This window comes from Strix uralensis, chromosome Z (assembly GCF_047716275.1).
Source record: "Strix uralensis isolate ZFMK-TIS-50842 chromosome Z, bStrUra1, whole genome shotgun sequence".
Taxonomy (NCBI): Eukaryota; Metazoa; Chordata; class Aves; order Strigiformes; family Strigidae; genus Strix; species Strix uralensis.
Window position 1 is genome coordinate 88026105 of NC_134012.1, and position 21259 is coordinate 88047363.

General features: G+C 36.2%; 1 protein-coding gene across 2 annotated transcripts in view; it reads right to left on the reverse strand.

Moving 5' to 3' along the window:
• SLC1A3 (solute carrier family 1 member 3) overlaps window positions 1–21259 on the reverse strand; it is a 69242-nt gene that overhangs the window by 40852 nt on the left and 7131 nt on the right. For both annotated transcript variants that reach the window (XM_074855786.1, XM_074855787.1), the window contains one exon: window positions 7276–7413. In XM_074855786.1, coding sequence (XP_074711887.1) covers window positions 7276–7413 — 138 coding nt within the window. The remainder of the gene's footprint in view (window positions 1–7275; window positions 7414–21259) is intronic.

The following is a 21259-nucleotide window of genomic DNA, read 5'->3' on the forward strand; positions in this document are numbered from 1 at the left end:
TAGATCAACACTAGTAATATTTCTTCAATTGTTTCTTTATCCCTACAGGAAATGATGTTTACAAGACTGGATCTTTAGAAACTTAGTAACTTGCATGCCCATATTTTTAGCCAGTCATGGTCTTGGACACACACAAAACAAAGCATGAGTTTTCCTTTATTTGTGGAAAAAAGTATTTGGATGTTCAAATTAAATAGCACTGTCATCCGTTTATGCAAATTGCATATGTAAATACCTATATGAGTGCATAAAGTGATGGGAGCACGAAGTGTACAAGTTCATAAAATTAAAACTGCCATACAATTCAGCTTTTACAGCATGGACATGCTTGTGTACTATTGGGTGGGAGAGAAAGATGGAAGAGTTGCCTGAAAAAGAAGGTAAGTTACTTTTTTAGTAACATTTTATGTATTAAAAGAAAAACATAAGTAAAAAATGTAACTCACTCCAAGGATGTTCATGGGTTGGTTACTCATAACAGGCTTGCTACTGTAGGAGATATCTACAGGGTTCCTCTGTAGAAAGCTTCCAACACAAATATAGACGCAGCTCAAATACACTGGCAATCCAAAAGGTGCTTCACTCAGAGAGAATCTGTCAATTCTCTTCTTTTTGCCTATAACTAGAGTCAACCGAGATCAGTATATTGATTTGATGTGTTTTGATTATTTTGACTTCTAAAATAATTTCTTTAGGACATGCAAAAATCTTAGAATTTTGGAAAATCAGAAAATTTCCAGTTTTTGGAATTTGGAAAATGGGTCCATTGCTCTGGTGACCAGTTAAATTGAGCGAAACACCACCTAACTCTTTCTCAATTTTCATGTACGAACTATATGAACTGAATCAGGAATGCTATATTTCTTAAACTGAAACACAGAAGAATAAGACTGACTTTTGTTAATATTTTTGGCTTCCAGCTTTACTGTGAGTACCCAAGATGTTGCACTAGCACTGGTTCTAGGTCTGTTCTGCCAGAGTGAATTAAAGGGAATACTGCTAGGCCCCTCCTTTTTCTTCCTGGGAGAAGGATAATGGTGGCTCCACAGCATTTGTTCCCCTTTCTGGAATCTTGCTGAAGGAGAGACCTTCCATCTGTTGAAACTACCATAAACATTTGTGGCTGATATGAGACAGCACCTGAGACCTTGTAGTAAGTGACAGCCTTTTTTCCACGATAGACTTGTCTGTGAGTAGACAGGAGGACACTGGAACTATGTAGAGACTTCATGCAGTGTGACTCTTGCTTTCGCAAACTTAGACACAGGATGGATTCGCAGCCTTTTTTGAAGAGATAATGCACAGGTCTCTTTATGAGATCTTCCTATTGTGTGCTCTGATGTGAGGGGTTAGAATGAGCAAATTAAAAATTCTGGCCCTTTATGTTTACTGCTATTACTTTTCTATATTAATAAAGGACATTACAATTGTCAAAATGAAAATGCTAATAATTTATGAGAGGATAGGTGTTTTGATAAGATTTAATAGCATTTGTATCCAGGTACACTTGATGGCTCATTTACTGCCTCATTCCAAATATTGGAAAGGCAAATATAAAACCTAATTTCTTACATTTAATAACATGAGACTGTAGTATGTTTTAGAATTATGTCTTCACAGAAGACTGGGTACAGCTGCTATCTGAATGTGGGAGGCTGTGCCATTGTATCACAGTTCCCTGTCATAGAACCTACTTTGGGTCCATCACACCATATGTTAACTTCAGGAGAATTTTTTTTAACTTCGTGGCCAACACATTCCTCTTAAACAGTTGTATCTAGTGAAAAAATATTGTCCATTTATGCATATCTTATTATCAGTGATATCAGCATAGCTAGCTGCAAGCAGTCACTAAGGTAACTTTGGGTGTAATATTTCTGCAGCAATTGTCTCAGATTGATGGCTCCATATATCATTCTTGCTGTAATTATTTGTTTAAGTTTATTTCCATCTCTACAGTGATATAACTAAAATAGCTATATACTTTGCATCTGCTGAGCTGTGACAACTTAATCTACACGTCTTCATTAAAATTTCCATCATATATAGTCATCTTTTCTGCCTAGTAGCTATAAAAAAACTTCACCAGCACTACATTTGAAAGGAGAAAGAAAACCAGGATACAAAAGGGAAATATGATTTGCCTAAGGTTATGCAACATGTCACAGCATTGATTTGCCACACTTTATATCCATAAGTTGCTTTGGGCAAAATATGGCTTTTCAGCAGTTGGATCTGTTCATATCCAGATGCTGTGTTTTTCCTGACTTACATAAGGGAGTGGCTTGGAGACTATTTCAAGTTCAGCTGTTTCTTTGAATCTTACCCTGTTTCATTATAGGTAATTTCATGCAACTGCATCTGTAAACTGGATGTTAATTGTGATCTCTTCTTGTGTTTTGTTTTATTACTTGATTCACTTTGTGTGCCTTTGTTTTTACTTGTTTTTGACATTGTCACCATTCATTGCACGCTTTTGACAGCTGAAATCAAAAGCATCGTGTGTACATCTGAGGTTAGTTAAGAGACATCCACACATGGAAATTCCAGCTTTCTGCACATTGTCAACACTTTCAGTGTTTTTTGTAGTGGTGAATACTATGAACATGTTAAAAAAGCCTGGGGACAAAACCTTGTGTCTCTGAGTCTGCCCAAAGGAAAGTCACTTGTGTCTCCTGCAGTTGTCAGTGTTGCAGTCTGTTATTGAAAGGCTCCATCAGAGGCAGGGAAGTTTCTGTATCTTCCAGAATCCATGAAAGACATTCATGACATTATCCGAATTAGAAAGGGGAGTGAATATAAACAAAGACATACTACAGACTACATACTAAGATGTTTTTCTTCTTTGAGGTAAACCTTCCATACTCATTCTTCTGAATTGTTTTACTATACAGCCACCTTCTGTGTAAGAAGATTCACAGTCTTTGTGTTTGTACAGAATCTTGCACACAAAATCCTGGTGTGTGATTAAAGATTCATTTGTGCCATACCAGTGTTATTCCCATTAACAGTTTGAACAAGCATTATCGTCTTGCGTACAATGCAGAGTGCATTGTACTGGTATTCATGATTGGGATCTTTGCTTGATTCTATTATTGCTGACCTGCTGTGTACTCTTTGGCGAGCCGGCAGACTTCACTATTTCACTGTTTCTACATTCCCTTTCTCTTTCCCCAGCTTGATTTATGTCAGCAAATAAAGTATTTTCTTACTGTTTCTGCAATGTGCAGTGAAAATTAGTCTCAGATCTTGACTGGGCTTTTTATGCTTTCCTATACTTTACCAGACAAAGATATTTGAAAGAAATGCACAGATTTTAATCCTAGTTTACTTGCATTTAAAATTAATGTCCCTGTACATCTAGATTCCAGGCTTTCAAAACTTTGGGGAAGAAGTAGTCTGTCTATTAAACTGTGCTATGACCAGAATTGTGCAAAATATTTTCAAATAACCCTTATAAAATTTCTCTAGCTTTAGTATCTGTCACAAATGTTATGCTCCAACTACATTTTTATAAAGACTGGTCATGAATAGTTTTTGTGAATGTGATTTCAGGGAATATATAGATTGGTTAAGAAAAGGTACCTCTTCTGAAGCCCTTATATTAATTGAATAACTGAAACATGCAGATAAAACTTGTGGGCCGGTTTTAAGGGCTGGAATTTCAATTCTGTTATGATCTTCCTGTAACAGTTCAAAAAATGTTAACACATAGTGCTTTTAATGCTGGTGCGAATCTTGCAGTCTTTGTCTATTTCATGATGAGTTGTTATCATATGCATACATATTTATATTATATATCATTTAGGGTCGATGCTATTTTAAAATAATTATGCCAAGCTATTTGTTTATGTCAAATGCTTCAAGTTATAATTAAATAAGCAGGAGTAAAATATTTTGAACTCCTATAACTGCAGCAAATTCAAAACAGAAATGGAGCAAAATTGTCAGCCCTGTGTTTGTATAAGAATTCAGCTCAGATTTGGCCATAAAATAATCCAAATGGGAATTTAATCTATTTCTTTGGTTATTTATGCTGCCTGCCATATACTGTGCCTTGATTTTGCCTCTGACTTTGAAAGAGATACTAATTGGAGATGCAGATTTAGGAGTTCTCCCATCTGAAAGAATGTAGAGCATAAAGACCAGCATAGAGTATGCAGTTGGATTTGTGTCTAAACCAGAAAAGAAAGAATACAGATATTCATATAATCATATTTTCCTATAAACAGTAAAAGATGGTGAAAGGTATGCAAATAACCTCTATTTTCTCCCAGGCAGATGTTAGTACATGCCTGGTAACATATATATCAGTGGATAGAATCTCATGGAGAAAACTGCATACCTGCTTAAGCCACGTGCAATAATGTTAAGTCATAAGGCAAATATGAGTAGAAACCTCTGAATGTGGTTCTGCATTGTTTCTTTCATGAAAGTACCAAAACAGGCTATAGAGAAATGCGACTGGGTTGATTTCACCTTTTACAGTTTATTTTCTGAAGAGTCTGTGAATAACCGCCTGAACCATTTACCTGTATAGTAGAATTCTTCACTTCCTCAATTTATCTTTCATTTATGTAGCAGCCCGTAGCTTCTATAATTATTACTTTGCTTTTATTGGTCTAATTTCTTTGACAGTCACAAAATTTGCCAAGGAATGTAATCATCCCCAGCCTATTTCTAATACCTCAGAGTCCATATGTTCTGAAATTGTCATAACCAGTTATGTTGAGCACACTTGCATAAATACAAACAGAAACCCAGAATATCATATCTGGGAGACACTGTCATGCCTGCAAACGGTAAAAATATTTATTCAGGTAATTTACAATTGGAAGAAGTGATTATATTATCAGTGTGCAAGACCCTGTAGGAATCTTTTTGTGGTTAGTTAAGAGGCATCTGCTTTGCTTTGCCAAACAAAATACAGGAAGTAAGAGATTTGGCTCAGGGATGCCGAGAGTGGTCTTAAGACTGACTTGAGAAACATAAGACTTTTATCCAATGAATTATTCTGTGTGTAAATGTATGAAAGAAAAGAAACCAGTAGCATCTATAAAACTGCACAATAGTAGTACACCTGTAAAGGTTATGGTTCATTATTACTTAGATATTCAATAATACCTGTATATTTACTTGAGTATGAGAGTTCTGCAACAAATATGTAAGAGCATCTTTTTTAAAAAAAAATTATATGCTAAATGAGGTATTGTTCAGTGTAGAAAACAGTTTTTCCACAGTTTTTAGCAGTAAACTGGGAAATGATTTTTAATCCCATGAAAAAAGACATAGTCCTGTTGTATTTAACAATTTTTTAAAAAGAATGAAATGTCATTTGTGAATTGCGAGTTTTCTTTGATTGTTCCCTGCCTGACTAAAGAAGTTTAAAACGTTGTAATTAATCTTGAAAATTAGCAACTCTACTTCAAAGGGAAGCTAAGAATAAGCCATTTAATATTACAAGGTACTTGTATGATAATAAGACAAATTTTATAGATAGATAAGATTTTTCTTTGCCAAAAGCCTCTATATAATAAAGGAAATAATTGTTAAAATAAAAATGATAAAGGGCTCGAGAGAATTTAAAGGGGAAAAAAAGCCATCGAAAAAGAAGTGTATTGTTTGAATCCAGAGACTGAAGATCCCTTCCAGAATAGAATTAGTTGGAAACTTACTGTTCTGGTATATCACAAAATCTCTACTGAGATCTGGTGATACAGCAAATGAGCTTGTTTTATCACAAGTCCAAATCCTTGTGATGCTCATGACTCTCTGAGGTGGCTTTGCCTGATCAAAGGTGATCACCTCACTCTGAGGTGATCTTTACCTGAACAAAGTGTTCCTACTTAAAATTTTGAAAGTGAATTCAAATCCTTGTATATGATGATCTACCTAATTTCTTGGTTTACCTTGACCATTCTCAGAGAACCAATATGGATGCAGAATTACGAGGAACTGAGCAAGTAAATTCTCCTGAAATAACCTATCCTACAAAATGGAGCTGCAGTGCCAGTCTCAGCTGACACTGAAAAAGGCTAAATGTCTCTACTTTTAATGGTTCTTCTATCGGTACCCAGCCAACCTGGGGAGTTCTGCAGGTGAAAGGGAAAGAAGACAGCAAGGAGATATGACATGTAACAGAATTATACACTGGTTGGTAAAACCTCTGATTGTTTCCCCTACAAGACTTATAAATTTCTGTCTAGTTTCAGTGTTCATTAAGCTTTCAGTATCCTTATAATATGTGTTTTTATAATATTATTTTATAATATTCTCCTTGAAATATGTGAAGGCAAATGATTTTGTAACTATGAATATCCTAGTTTTCTGCCGTTGTATTAACAGCTTACATACTTACATACTATCTTTGGTATCTATGAAGATGGAGTCTATGCTCATTTGCAATTACAAGAGGAGATCTTAAAGTATTTGAAAATCAATGAGATAGGGAACAGTTTATAGTCTCTGAATCCTAGGACTGTGCACAGTGGGCAGTTTTGATTAAGTTCTCCAAGCTGTACCACTGATTTGCTGGTAGACCAAAGTCTATGCTTTCTTTTCTTTAGATACTTAATAGGATAAATAGATCACAGGTGTATCCTGAACATTCATAAAAGATCTGAGAGCTCTTCTGTGAAACTTAAGTGGAATGACAAGGCATACATCATCATAAGAAATGAATTGCTATGTCTCTATCTCAAGGAATAATTTAGTAAAGAGGGCTTGGAGCTTAAGAGAGTTTCTGACCAGAAGACAGGAAACCAGAACTGATGGAATGATCTTTCTTCCAAACTAGCCAATCTATTCCATCTATCGCTATTTTTCCTAATCTGTTGCTAAAAGATTAGAATGTAGACAGATGCTTTACAGATCTGAGTTTACAGGCATAGGTTATTGCCCATGATCAATAATGTTAACTTTCTTGGGTCTTGGAACTATTTTTCTGAGATACATTATCTTTGATAACGCTGAGACATTGTGGAGGAAATATCTGTTCAGAAAGTAAGAGGAGAAAGTGGAGTACACTGTCAGCTTCGTAGCAACTATATATAGTAACTTGTGCAATTAGATTGTCTTGAAACTGGGAAAAGCATCTTTTAGTTTCTTTGTATATTAATTCAAACCTCTTGTTACATTGTCTCTAAAACAGCAACAGCAAAGGTATTTCTGCAGATTATAACACTTCTAGGACATGAAATGTTTATTTTTTATGATTTAGTGTGTACATCTTTATCAAATTATTTAAAAGAACAAAAAAACTCTTTCTTTTTTTACCTGTGACTAAACTGGATACAATTAGTGGGAGGACCAGCATTTGCAGCATTCTCATGAGTAGTTCTCCCGGAAATGAAAAGTACTTGACTTCCCGATAGCTCATCTTATATGATCGGAGAGAAAATCCAAGGATTACACCTGAAGAGGGGGAAAAGATATCATGACTTACTCTTCAAAAATAGCAGTAACATCTGAACATGAACATCTGTATAGTAGTTACTTAACATGTCTGATTGTAACATGCAGTTTTATTGTCCCAGATTGCACTCCTGATTTGCTCTCTCAAATATCAATTACTGCTATGGGTAGTCCTACTGAAGCCATTAAATTATTTTTCACTGTAACAGATTCAGAAGGCTATTTGTGCTGCTGTTTTTTTAAATCTGGGTTAATAATGTAAAAGGTACATCTTGAGCATTAATGAAAAAGCAACAGTCCCTGCTACTGCAGCCAAGTGCTTTGAATTCTGGGATTTTGAGTGTAATCATATATGCAATGCATATACACACTAGCTACCAACCTTCAGAAGTCTTGTCCATGCCTGTTTACTCTGTGGTGCCTGATCCTGTAGATGTGCTTCAGATTGCATGAGATAACAGGACAGACGTCTCTGAGAATCCCCTTGTGGTTAGGTCTTTACACAGCAAAACAGCGTCAGGAGGTAAGTAGCTTTACTCATGCATACCTTCAGAAACACAGGCACTTGCAAAGAGGCAGCTAATCGGGGTTGGAAGCTTTTACTGGATGATTAAGTGCGGTGGGTTCCATTGCCTGAGGGAGTGGAGTAAGGGAGTGCCTGTATCCATTTATCTTGCTGGGAACAGATAAATGGTGCTTGAGATATATTTACAAATGGAAGCCATCGACGGGTTGATGTGTGGCAACCTAAACTTCTCAGCTAGAACTTTGTAGATTTTGTTCTGTAGTTGGCACCAACTGCTTTATTTGCTTATTTGGTTAATTGTTTGGTTAATTGGCATAACCAGTTACAATTTACTGAATGTTAAATGGTTTGGTGCCTATCTGATGTAGATCTTCTATATCCAACTAGGCAACACATGACTTTATCTGTAATACATTAACCATAGAGATGGTGAAACTCAACTGTCCCTTCTTCCCATTCCTGACTCCATGTTCTTCCCTACTGTCTAGTACTAGCATTTATGCTAATTGTGGCTGTATAGAAAGTTGGATCAGAGAATTGATCCTGCTGCAAAAAGGATTTATTTTACCAGGTTAATTTTCAGCCAGGTCAATTCCCTTGAGGTAATTTGTTTGCATGGCTGCACAAGTGTTGGTACTTTCACAAGGGAATTTGCCTTGGAGAGGAGTGGGACTGCCCTTTTTGGCAGATAGGCAGACTTAATGAAACTGCATCCTCAGTGATGTTAGGCAGCAGAGCATTCAAGCGCACTTCTAGATCATGTTAGAACTTGAAAATGCTGTAACATTGAACACTTCTGGAAATTGCTAGTTCCAATTCTTAATCTCTTTGTGGTTTTGCTCTTTTTTTAATCAGTTTTTAGATTGGTACATCCATACAGTGGATAGTATCTTCATTATCTTCATGCCAAATTTTACGAGCTGTTATACCTCCTACACTAGCTTATTGCCATTTACTGACATAAGGAAACAGCTGTAACTCTCTTGTTAGTGACCCCTGTCTGTCTGCTCATACTGTTAGGGACTTCAGCAGGTTGGTTAAGTTAGAGTAATCCATAAGTGTCCTTTGTAAGACACAAAATCTGTGTTATGGAATGGGAGAAAAGTGATTAGAGCACAACTGGAACCAAGCATGGAGTTCACGCTATGAAAGAAAGTGGTGGGACTCAAAGGCATTTGTTTTAGTCTCATTCATATTCTATAAACTCAGGTAGTCAAAGTACATTTTACATAAATGACTTTTTTTTTTAGGTAAAGTAGATCATAAAATACATAGAGGAAGGGCCTCTGAATTATTTTTGATTAAAAGACCTGCCTTAGAATTTCCCTTCTTTTGAATAAGGTTTTCAATTCCACTGTAGTGTTACTCATTATTTTCTTTTTATATGGGAAACATTTCTCATATATAAAGAATCCATCTGGACCCTTTGTTTCTGCACTTAATGAGCACTACATTTTGACGACTGGATAACAAGCAAATAGAGCTAGACCAGTTTCTTAGGTCACAGTTCTGCAATTAGTTCCACATGAATTAATCTGTGCACTAGTACAAAGCCTCACTGAAGTTAGTAAGGGTCTCTGAGGCTGCTATAAGAACTAGTCCTTACGCTATACTATAAGGGCTCAATTATCTGGTCCACTACTGTCCAAGCAGCACAAAGTGGCCTAAGAGAGAATCAGGGCCTGAGTAGACAGCTGTTTGAATGAGTATTATTGGTAGTGAGAGTAAGTTTCTGAAGTTCCATGTAAACCTGTTGAGCCAAAAATTATTGCTTTTTTTGTCCTAAATTGCTCTGTGCATAATTACAGGGTTGCCCAGCACTGCAGTTCACAAAAAGAATTTCTGTGATGTGGAAAAAATGTGCCCTGGTAGTGTATTCTAGTGAACTGTGCCAACACCCAATACTTACTAACTCTTCAGCCTTAATCTCAGCACTGCTATTAATTTATATGCAGTCATGCCTAAGCCACAAGAACCTTTCTCTGACTCAGTTTTGCTACTTATAAAACAGGTATAGTAGTAGCTGCTTCTCAGATGTTTCTGAAAATTAACTGTGTTCACATAATAATCTTAGCAGCATAAGAAGGAATTTAAGCAAATTATTTCCTCATTGTAGTATGAGATAATGAAAGCAGAACAACATGATTTTACCAGTCTCTCTTGATTTTAAAATAAACGAAGATGAAACTTTAGTTTTTGTGCCATTTAAATAGCTAGATACTGAGTATTACATCCTGTCTGACAAAGTTTTATTAACAAAATTATGAACTTGAAACAAAAAAGTCAAACTTGGCAAGGTAGCTTTGACTTCTTTGATTTAACTTCTCAGAACCAACATTCACAGGTTTTAAATAGTGAGATAACAGCATACAATGATGATTTAAAAATAAACACAATGACAAAGTATCAAAATAAAATCAGGAACTAAGACCTGGTAGGAGGTACTAAACCTCTGGAAGGTGTGCAGAATTTCAACAAACATCCAAGTCTGTGTGTGTGGTTACAGTTGTAGTGCTTAGCACCCTCCATGATCAAGACTGAGAAGATCAAATACTGGAGCTGGCCTTTCTCAGTAAAAGTTTCAAGTTTCTGATTAATTCTGAAAATTGTAATGAAACAAAACCTTCTGTGAAACAAGCTCCCACAACCTGTTGTGCAGGTTTTTGTCTACCCTTTGTAACAGAAAAGAACAACTAATCGACACTATCAGAGCCCGACTTCTCAAATGATAGATGGTGTACCATTTCTGTGCTGCAGGGAAGAGTAGATTTCTCGACAGAATTTGTTAGGCTTTTTCTGGACAAAAATCAGCAGTGCTTGTTTTAGTTAAGGAGCTGAATTCTATACATGTGTATAGTTGTATAACAGAACCATATTGCTGAATAATTTATACAGTTCCTAATGAAGAAACAAATCAGATTCGAGTTATAAAAAGATTTTTGAGGTGTTCTTGTCAGTGATATAGTCAGATTTGTAGAAAACTTGACTTGCAGATAATCCTGATGACAATCAGAACAATCCTCAAACTAAACCACTTTATTGGATTTTTATACCAGTGTAGATGTTCAAAAATAAAATTCAATCTGTATGAATACAGTGAAGAGAGGATTTAAAACTTGAAAGGGGTAGAAGGTGAAAATAATTCTGACAGTGGTGGGAATGGGATGGAAATGGCAAAAATGGCAGATAAGATTTGGGATTGCTGATTCCTAAATTAGGAAGACATTAATGCATGGCCTAGGGTTTTCAATTCTAGATGCTGCAGTGCCAAAATGGAAATAATGAAGTTTTCATGTCAGGCTTTAAAAACTATGGGTATACCTGTAATTGCTAAGAAACATACAACCTTCTTAAAGTTTCTTAAATGGCTTAGCATCAAAGTGTGATGAAGTGGGCATTAAAATGAGAGTCTGAAGCAGCAACCCAAAAATTAACACTTTTGTAATACTCAGTTTTTTAGGAATAGATTTGTTATGAATATTCTTTTTTTCAATTTGTTTTTTACAAAAAAATTGTTGTAGTGATCTACCAGAGTATCATCAACTTATATATAATTTCCCAAATTGAATTTGAAAATGAACTTTAAAATCCTCAATGGAGAAAATGAAGCTCTTAACAGTATTACAAAATGCCTTGGTCTCATAATGGTAGAGAGCTGTTTCACATGATTCTTTGTGTTGCATAGATGAAATAGGTTGCACACCTACACATGGGTTTAAAACACTGCATCAGTAAAAAAAAAAAAAAAAAAAAGAACCATAACTCTTAGAAGATGAGAGATGCAGCTTTACCCAGATCAAAATGCTCACTCAAGAACTTTAGGGAAGCTTAAGTCTTTCTTCCTCCTTGGCCTACTTTGAAGAATTAGATGTAAAAATTTAATAATAGAGAGGATAGGGTTTTCTCACTACTTCAAATAATTCATAATTTTAAGAGAATAAGGAAGCTCCTAATTGCCATGATATTTTTAAGTGAAAAATAGCAGCAGTTTTGTTAAATAAGTGAAGTAAATCTCAGTTTTTAAAATTAATCCTTAGGAGCTTCTGGTCTCTATCTTATTTCAGAAACACACAGGAATTAAGACCATGCTATTACTTGGAGTTAATATTTTTTACAAAGTTGATGCTCTCTGTTGTTTTTTCATGCAGAAAGTAAAAAATCTAGCAGGTTTACTTTTTAATTGATAAAAAATCACTCAAGCATATTTCAAGAGGAAATTACTAGGTAGAATATTAATGACAGTGCAAGAGCTGCCTTTTCCATATTAGTGCTTCCAGTTCAAACAGAACACACCAATAAGAGTTACATACACTCTGCTTTTTACCAGTAAATCTCAAAATACTGTTAAATAAGGTCTGTATCAATATCCTTTTCTTTAATGGATGAGACACAGACTTATTTTTTCTTTTCCAGCAGGAAATAGAAAACTTCAAAATTGGAAAAGAATACCTTAAACTAGGTAGAACAGTGCACTGAAGTAACAGCTGTTAATAGTTCTCTTCCAGAAAACTTGCAACCAGCAAGCAAATAACATTTTGTTCTATAACAGAAATTGGGCTAGAGCCAGTGAGAGAATCAGGCTCCTACCAGTTTAATGGGACATTGTATATTTTTGTTAGCTGCACAACATTTCATTCTTATGTTCCTGCAGAGGTCTGGAATGAATCCTTTTGTTCTTTGGGTCATTTGTTTCTGCATAATTTGCCATTTTGTTCTAACACCTTTTCTTCTAACAACCAGTTTCAGATAAGGCTGCAACTGTATTTACTTGAGACAAACAGGTAAATAACTTCTCTAGTGATAAGAAATACTTCAGGTTGCTGACAAAATCACAGTCATTCTTAATCTCTTTCTTTGCTTGCCACAAGAACCACAGACTCACCAATTCACTTGCATGCTTTTGATTTTAGTCTTTTTTTTTCCTCCATAATTTTATATTGAACCTTCCTCCACTCTTACCCCCTTGTATATCACTTGCTCCTTCCTTACTTTCTGGTTTTCCTTATGTAGCTGGGGAGGTATGTTCCCTTCGAAAGCATTTTGCTGAACCTAAATACTAAGTACCTAACCTAAATTTTCAATACCTGATACTGCAGCAGTCTTTTTTTGTGTGTGATTTTTTTGTTACTTTTACTAATTTTATCTTAAAGATTAGCTCTTATTATGCTAATTATTGTTTACTAGCTAACTAGTTATTTTTTTTACTAAATTCATTTTTTCTTGGACTGCAACAGAGTTATGCTTTAGTCATTTGAGAACTACTTCTTGTGTTATGCGGTCATCAGTGATGCCTTATTACATCTCTTTGACCTTTTTTATCATAAAAGTGTAAGACTATGACCCTCTTTAAAGGTTCTTCACACAAAATATATTTGATGAGATAACCTAAAAAGCACTTTATGAGTCTTCATTCCAGAAAAGGAGAAATGCTTTTGGTTCAAAGAGAGACAGTTACAGTCTCTTTTGTCCCAGTCCCATGGTAGGCAAATAACTAAGGTAAGAAAGGACATATATGGCTTTGAACTGAGAGGAATAATGCTGTGGAGAGCACCAAATTGCTACAGCCAGAAAGAGACTACAGTTTAAGCTGATCTTTTTATAGCATAGCATAGCATAGCATAGCATAGCATAGCATAGCATAGCATAGCATAGCATAGCATAGCATAGAATAGAATAGAATAGAATAGAATAGAATAGAATAGATTTCAGTTGAAAGGGACCTACAACTATCATCTAGTCCAATTGCCTGATCAATTCAGGGTTGACCAAAAGTTGAAACATGTTATTTAGGATAATATTCAAATGCCCCTTAACCACTGACAGGCTTGGGGCATCAATCATCTCTCTGGGAAGCCTGTTCCAGTGTTTGGCCAGCCTCTCTGTAAATAAGTGCTTCCCAATGTTTGGTCTAAACCTCGCCTGACGCATCTTTGAACCATTCCCATGTGTCCTGTCAATGGATACAAGAGAGAAGAGATCCCTCTCCACTTCTCCTCCTCAGGAATCTCTAGAGAGCAGTGAGGTTGGTCACACCTCAGCCTCCTTTTCTCCAAACTAGACAAATCTGAAGTCCTTATTTCACTGTACTTGTACTTGTCAGATACTGAGATGAGATCATCTGGTGGCTAAACCAGGAAGAAACTATTTTTTACTGGGTTAGCTTTCTGCCAGATTGTTCCCTGGACAGGTTTACATCCTGTGCTTGGTGATGGTGATGCTGGTGTGGTAGCAAGGGAGGAAAGAAAACATTTGGGGGTGGAAATTTGCAGCCAGAGACAGAGGTAGGACTGGCTTAATTAATCACAGAAACATACACTTAAACAAACTTATCAGTTACTCTTCCTATGGCAATCCAGAATTGGAGCTAATAGGTGGCTTAAAATTCCTTTGATTCTCTTCTGATGCTGAATTTAGAGCAAGAATTTTCCACATGAACTTGCTTCTCTGTTTCAGACCTGAAGAAGATAGAGTATCAATTTGCTTAATAAACTAGCTGTTATTCCTCTACAGATCTCATCTGACAGAGACCCAGCAGAGAATCTCACATGTAAAAGTGTATATATTTTTCTGTGATGTGTTCCTTCTCTTTTAACTAGGTGATGCTAGTGCAGTAGAGCGCTTAAGGACCTGTGCTCCAAGTAGCTCTTATAGGTGGCTATACTGAAGTGGAATATGGGTTAATTTGGACACAAATAGCTACCTTTCCTTTGCTTGAGAGATATCATGAGGGGAGTCATGGGAGAAGTACCATAGAAGAGCTAGATATCCTAGACATGATTGGGGTCCAGGAGATCCATAATGTGATACATTGTGGTATGGTATGGTTTTAGCAGCAAAGAGATTCCTTACAACTTTACAATTCTGTTGGGAAGAATGAACTACCTGATTTATCTGTATATAAAACAGATATCTACTTTAGTCAGGATGCACTATACTTATTGTGCACAAATGGACCAGCCATGGTAGTCCTGGATGGCACATAACGATCTGTGACAGGCCTGACATTTTCTGGGAGTGCTAAAGTCATTGCCCACATGCTACGGAGTCTACTGTGCATGCATACATGCACCTGGCGCTCTCTGAGACTTCCAGACATCGAGCAGTTTAGGTGAAACTCCTGCCTCAGTTAAACTGTGAAAGATCAGAAAACATCAGGCAAAAAAAGCCTCCAATTCCACCTGGACAGAGTTCTAAGGCTGTAAAAAGAGACATGTCCAGAGAAAAGCAGATGTATAATGAAGTAAGAGTTGCACTGATGTCACAGAATTGTTCCCTGCATCGGAAGAGAAGTCTGTGTGCTACCTTTGCTCAGGGGTCAGGAGAGTGGTGTGGTGCTCTCAGCTATATTTAAGAGAGACAGAGCTGCAGTGCTGCAGTCACAGTGCGTCAGGAACACCTGTCTCTTGAACCTGACCCTGAAGATTTGCTTTATCAGGTGAGAGCTATTACCTCCCAAAATAATCACACCGGACTTCAAACATCACTATTCAGTTGCAATTTGCAAACATCCAGAGGCATTTTATAATACTCATGTGTTTTATGGGCATTTAGAGGAAGATTAACATAGATACACAGGCACTTCATTCGCAGCTCAAAATTAAGACACTTAGAATCTCTGCCTGCCACTGCCTAACTGTGGAGGTGCCTGAACTCCTGAAACACCTTTATAATGATAGTTGGGCACTTGCATGTTTTCTTTAGTTGAAAATATAGCAGGTCCTCCTTGGATTTTGTGGACAGAAGGCATGTGATTGGAATGGGGAGTCTGAAGCTGTAAGGAAGAACTGATGTAACTAAAGATGAGTAAAATCACTGTTCTATGAGGTACTGCCTAAACCAGGACATTTCTTATACCAAATCTGAGGATATAAAAGCATCTGAGTGCTGTTAAAAAGTTTTCTTAAAAAATCACTGAAATCTGTTCTTTGCTGCTTCTTGGCTCCAGTGTTACACTCATGCATTTTTCCCCTTCTCTCTTGAGTTATTTGGTTCATTTGCCCTTCCCCAATTAGGAGGCAATTTTCTTCCCTTAAGAACATGTCAGAAAGAGTGTTCTCTTTTTATCCAACTTCTACTTCTCTGTTTGCCTTCAAATTTTTTCTTAATTTTTTTCTTTGTCTTCCTTTAACTATTTCTGTATTTATTTCTCACCTTTGGTTTTTCTTTTGTTGTTATTTATAAGACAAGCAATTGCAGGTCATTTGAAGAGGATTTGGAATGAGGAAGTTTTCACTGCTGGCACTGAAGTAGACTGTTCTTGATGGAATAGGGACATTATTCCTGATTTCATCCTCAGACAAAAGACTTTATTGGAAGACAAACTATTCCTAGTTTGTGCACTTGTGTGTTAGTCTCTGAACTATAGAAAAAATAATTTTGATGCAAAAAATAACAAATAATTCCATCAAAATTCAGGAATTCTCTCTTACTATACATATAAAAAAGATCAGGCATTCACAATATATGCCAGAGTATATTTTGTGAAGCATTATTTGGAATTATGGTACTACTTGGTGCTTTACAAAATTACTGCAATAGCTATTTTTTCATGCCCAGGTTTGCTTTGCTGCTTCACCTTCTTGACTAATGTTATGCTTTTACTCCCATAAACAATAGTTCCCAACAGATAAGAAAGCTGCTCTCTTAAAGTTTACATAGTTCCTTTCTTGAGTTTACATTTCTTTCTTTTCTGTTTTTCCTCAACTGGAAGCTGACATAGTCCTTAACAGCTCCAAATTCTGTCTTTCTCTACTACAGTTTCATATGCCCATCTGTATTATTTTGTCTTTCCTACACTGTAGTAACACTGAGGAATCACAGTCAATGAGACTGAGATCTCTCAGTGCCAAGAACTTTGTGCAAACACGCTCAGAAAATGGAGCTCTGCTCTGAAGAACTTCTGGTGTAGTTTAGCAGAGAGCCTGAGGTTATACCTTGACAGTTGTCTGGTTTTTTAATTCCACCTTAGACATACACTACAAAACAGTTCATTGTAGACTTGACTTCCTTGATTTACACCATCATTTGTGGACATTCAAATTAAGCATTCATGTATCTATGGAGCTAGCCCAATTTTTCATTCCTACAAAACCACCTGTTAATTTAGCTTAGTGCTGATAGTCTAAATCTGTAACTGAGATGTTTGCCACTGACGATTAAGTATATTATTGAATCAAGATATGCCTATGCCAGAACTGTTTGGGTCATGGAACATAACTCACGTGGAAGACTTCGTTAAAAGATTTTAAAGGGTCTTTTTTATCCAGTGTTTTGCTGACACATGCAAACAACCTGGACAAGACTGAGAAGAAGCATTACCTGTTGTAGAATACAAGACTTTTGCCATATCAGTATAAGCATTACCAGAATCCTTTATTTATGTTTGATTTATCATTCAATGAATTCTTTCAATAAGGAAATGAGGTTCATGACTGAAATTCATGGAATCTTGTTACCATCTTTTTAAAAAGATAGCTAGAATGCTTTCAGTCCCTACCCGTTTGATTTTGTTAGTTGAGGTACTTCTTCCCTAAAAACCTTAATATGACTATGAAAATATTTATAACTAGAACCTTCCATCTCTTTAGGTTATTGGTCAACAGTCTCTTTCAATATATGAATTTCCAAAAGTGTTTTATTTCAGTTGATTAAAAAGAGTTCTTATGCCTAACTTCTTGTGAGTTAACTCATCTGAAGGATATGTAGCATAGAGGATTAGTTTAGATGTAGCCTCCATATAGGTTATGATACCTCTCTTACTGTTATGTGTTACTCAGAATCACAGAATTTTCCTATCTTAAAGGTCACAAAAATGGCAAAGAGAAACTGGCACCTGGTACAATACTTAATTACATAGTAAGTACCTGAGTCCAAACTGTGACCTTCAAAGTCCTTCTAGATAAAAAAGCTTAGTTCTGGAAATCTATAAAATTAATGGGCACTTCTGTTTGTTTTGGAAGACCCCTAATTTCTCACTATTCTGCTTGTATTTTTCTCAGAATTCCCATGATCTAAACATCTGTTTGCCGAATTCCAGGATAAATCCTAGGGTCTAGAAACTGCACACGACTGACACACACACACAGAGAATCACCTGGATTTGGGATGCCCTGTGTTCCTGTTCTTGCTCAGAGCCTGGGGCTCCCTGTTATAAATGAGTGTTTTAGCCATTAGGTTAAAACCTGATGCCACCTTTTTCTCTCTTGGCATATGTATTTTCCTTTAGAAGTCATGCCATTTCCTTCTGCCTGATAACACAGCTTTCAAAGGAACGGTGAAATTGCATCCTCCTGTAACCTGCCTTTTGAAAGGAAAAGAGTAAGCCAATTCCTCAGGCGCTGCTGACACCATTCCCAAGGTGAGGGCTTTTGTGCTTCTGAATCTTGACTGGATGAAAATATCTGGTGTGGTTCTGACTCACTCAGAAATGAGTGGGAGTAGGAATGCAAACCTGTTTGTTTGTTTGTTTGTTTGTTTTTCTCCTGGCAAGTTTTAGGCAGTTATATGCTTAGCTTGTGGACTTGTGGGGTTATTCTTTTGAGTCTCCTAGCTCTCACTTATGCACTAAAAAGACAGAGCTCTGAGATCTGGATTCCACATACAACTCCTTTTGCTTATACTTTAGGCTTTGAAGGACTAGATTGTACATCCATGTTTGTTTAATGTGTGTATTCCCAGGTCAAAATGATTTAAAAAGACATCAAGATATATGCAGTAGCCTTATTTATCAACGGCCTTTGGTTAGTCCTCTCAGGAATTCCCTGATTAATAATCCTCTATATAAAGGCTATTTTATTATTTTTTAAATTTAGTCCTTGTGAATGGTAAAACCAGAGCATTTATTAGAGCCAGTTTGAGGCTATGTTTCAGTGAAAATAATGCTTAACACTTAAGCCTCATCTTTTATAGACTTTTTTTTTTTTTAATAAATGAATTTTCAGTTATGCCAAGTTGCAGTAAATGGTAAAAACCAAGCACACACTTTGTAACTGTCAAACTGATTTCCATTTATGATCTATCCATGCTAACAGAAAATACCTAGACATGTCAAATTTCGAACATGAAAATGCATTTCTTCAATATACAGAATTGAACAGGAATTCAAAAGGTGAATGTAACTGATGCTAAGAGAAAGAACATGGGAGAACAACCAGAAAATATGAGTAACAGTAACACTTTGTTATCCTCCTGATTCTCCTGTTATCATTCTGGTTTTCTTTGCCTCTTTTCCTGTTTTAACTATTTTCCTCTTCACTGTTGTACAGTTCACAGGACCTATTATTTTCCTCATTTGTTAAAAAATGCCTTACAAAACCTATTATCAAAATAAATTTATTTTGTATGGATTTTTAAAAGTTACACACCCTGTGGTTTTGTCCTGTTGATTAAAAGTACAGTGTCAGTACAACTTCAAGCCTGACGGGTTGACGTAAGAAATGGAATAATCCAGCTCTTAGTAAAATTTTTCTGGAATAATTTCCATTTGTTCTTTATTTATTTTTCTTAGTTTCTCTGCTATTCTATACCATGTATTTTGTTGTATCAATGACTAATTTAAAACACCTTGGTCAGGAGCCTAGTTGTTTTATAATATCCATTGTAAACACCACAACATATGCTATGAACAACACAGTTGGAGAAATTAGTGTGGGAGGAAGAAATCTCAGCTCCTTACTATTATTTCTTTTTATTTATCACTTACATTGCCTTATTTCTCCAAAACTCCAGACTGAACTGAACTGTAATATGCTGAGAAACATATGACAAAAAATGCTAAATTCCAAAGAATCCTTTAGGTTGGAAAAGATCTTTAAGATCATCAAATCAAACCGTTAGCCTAACACTGCCAAGTTCATCACTAAACCATGTCCCTAAGTGCCACATCTACACATCTTTTAAATACCTCCAGGGATGGTGACTCCACCACTTCCCTGGGCAGCCTGTTCCAAGGCCTGACAACCCTTTCAATGAAGGAATTTTTCCTAATACCCAACCTAAACCTCCCCTGGTGCAACTTGAGACTATTTCCTCTTGTCCTATCGTTTGTTACTTGGGAGAAGAGACCAACTCCCACCTCGCTACAACCTCCTCTCAGGTAGTTGTAGAAAGCGATGAGGTCTCCCCTCAGCCTACTTTTCTCACGGCTGAACAACCCCAGTTCCCTCAGCTGCTACTCATAAGACTTGTGCTCTAGACCCTTCACCACCTTTGTTGCTTTTTTTTGGACATGCTTGAGCACCTCAATGTCTTTCTTGTAGTCAGGGCATTACTGAGTTATAATCTGAAATTGAATGAAATACAAAATCTGAAGGGAATGCACAGTAAACGGAAGGAATTGGGAGGATGGACAGAGGATATACACAACTAATGTAACTGCATGGATTATTTTATGCAGTTGGTGGTTCCAGAACATCTGATTTTTTTAAATAAGGCATGAAAAAAATAAAAAAGTCGGTATCTCTCAGGTGCTGACCTAGAAGTCAATGCTACAGTACAAATTATCACAATGCCTGCATTTATATTTTATTTTTTCAGTAGTCTTATTAACATCCAGAAGATCTAATTTCTTTATTTACCTCTCATTAATATTGGATTTCTTTGTACTTTTTTTAGATGCACTTTATCTTGATTCACCTAAAAATATAAGTATTTTATAAAAACATTTTTTCCTCTATATCATAAAATCCCTGGAAACTTTTAGATGCCTATTTATTTCAAGAGATTGTATGAGAAATTTAAACCACATGAATTAAAGTTTCAGGAATTCATAAACAAGTGAACATGCCATCTTCAGCTACACTTTCATTGTGGCCAACTCAAAAGCATTCCAGTGCAGAGGACAACTCATTCTAGCTTTACAATAGCTAGGGTGCTAGTAAGGATCTAACAATGTTAAACATTTACTCAGCATACAAATCATTGGCACCTTGCTTATAATTTTGTGCTGCTCTGCAATCACCATAGTGACTACAGTGCACACCTACTGAAAAGTGGAAGGGACTGGCGAGCCCTAATACTAGTTCACTTGATGCTGAAATGTCTTTTTAGTCCCCTTTGATGCTCAACACATTATTATTTTTTTTTTTTTACATTCGTTCAGATGACCACTGTTTCCATTGTAACATATCTTTTGATAACATGATTGCCATATTCTCCTGGCATTCAGGGAATTTTCTTGCAGAATCTCTGAGAAACCACATAAATATCCTAAATATCTCATGCGATTACTGTCCTGCATTCTACCCAGGATAGCCCTGAAATCTGCTTTGTAAGAAGTGGTATTACATAAATAAATTTAAATTTAATTTCTAGACAGAGTTT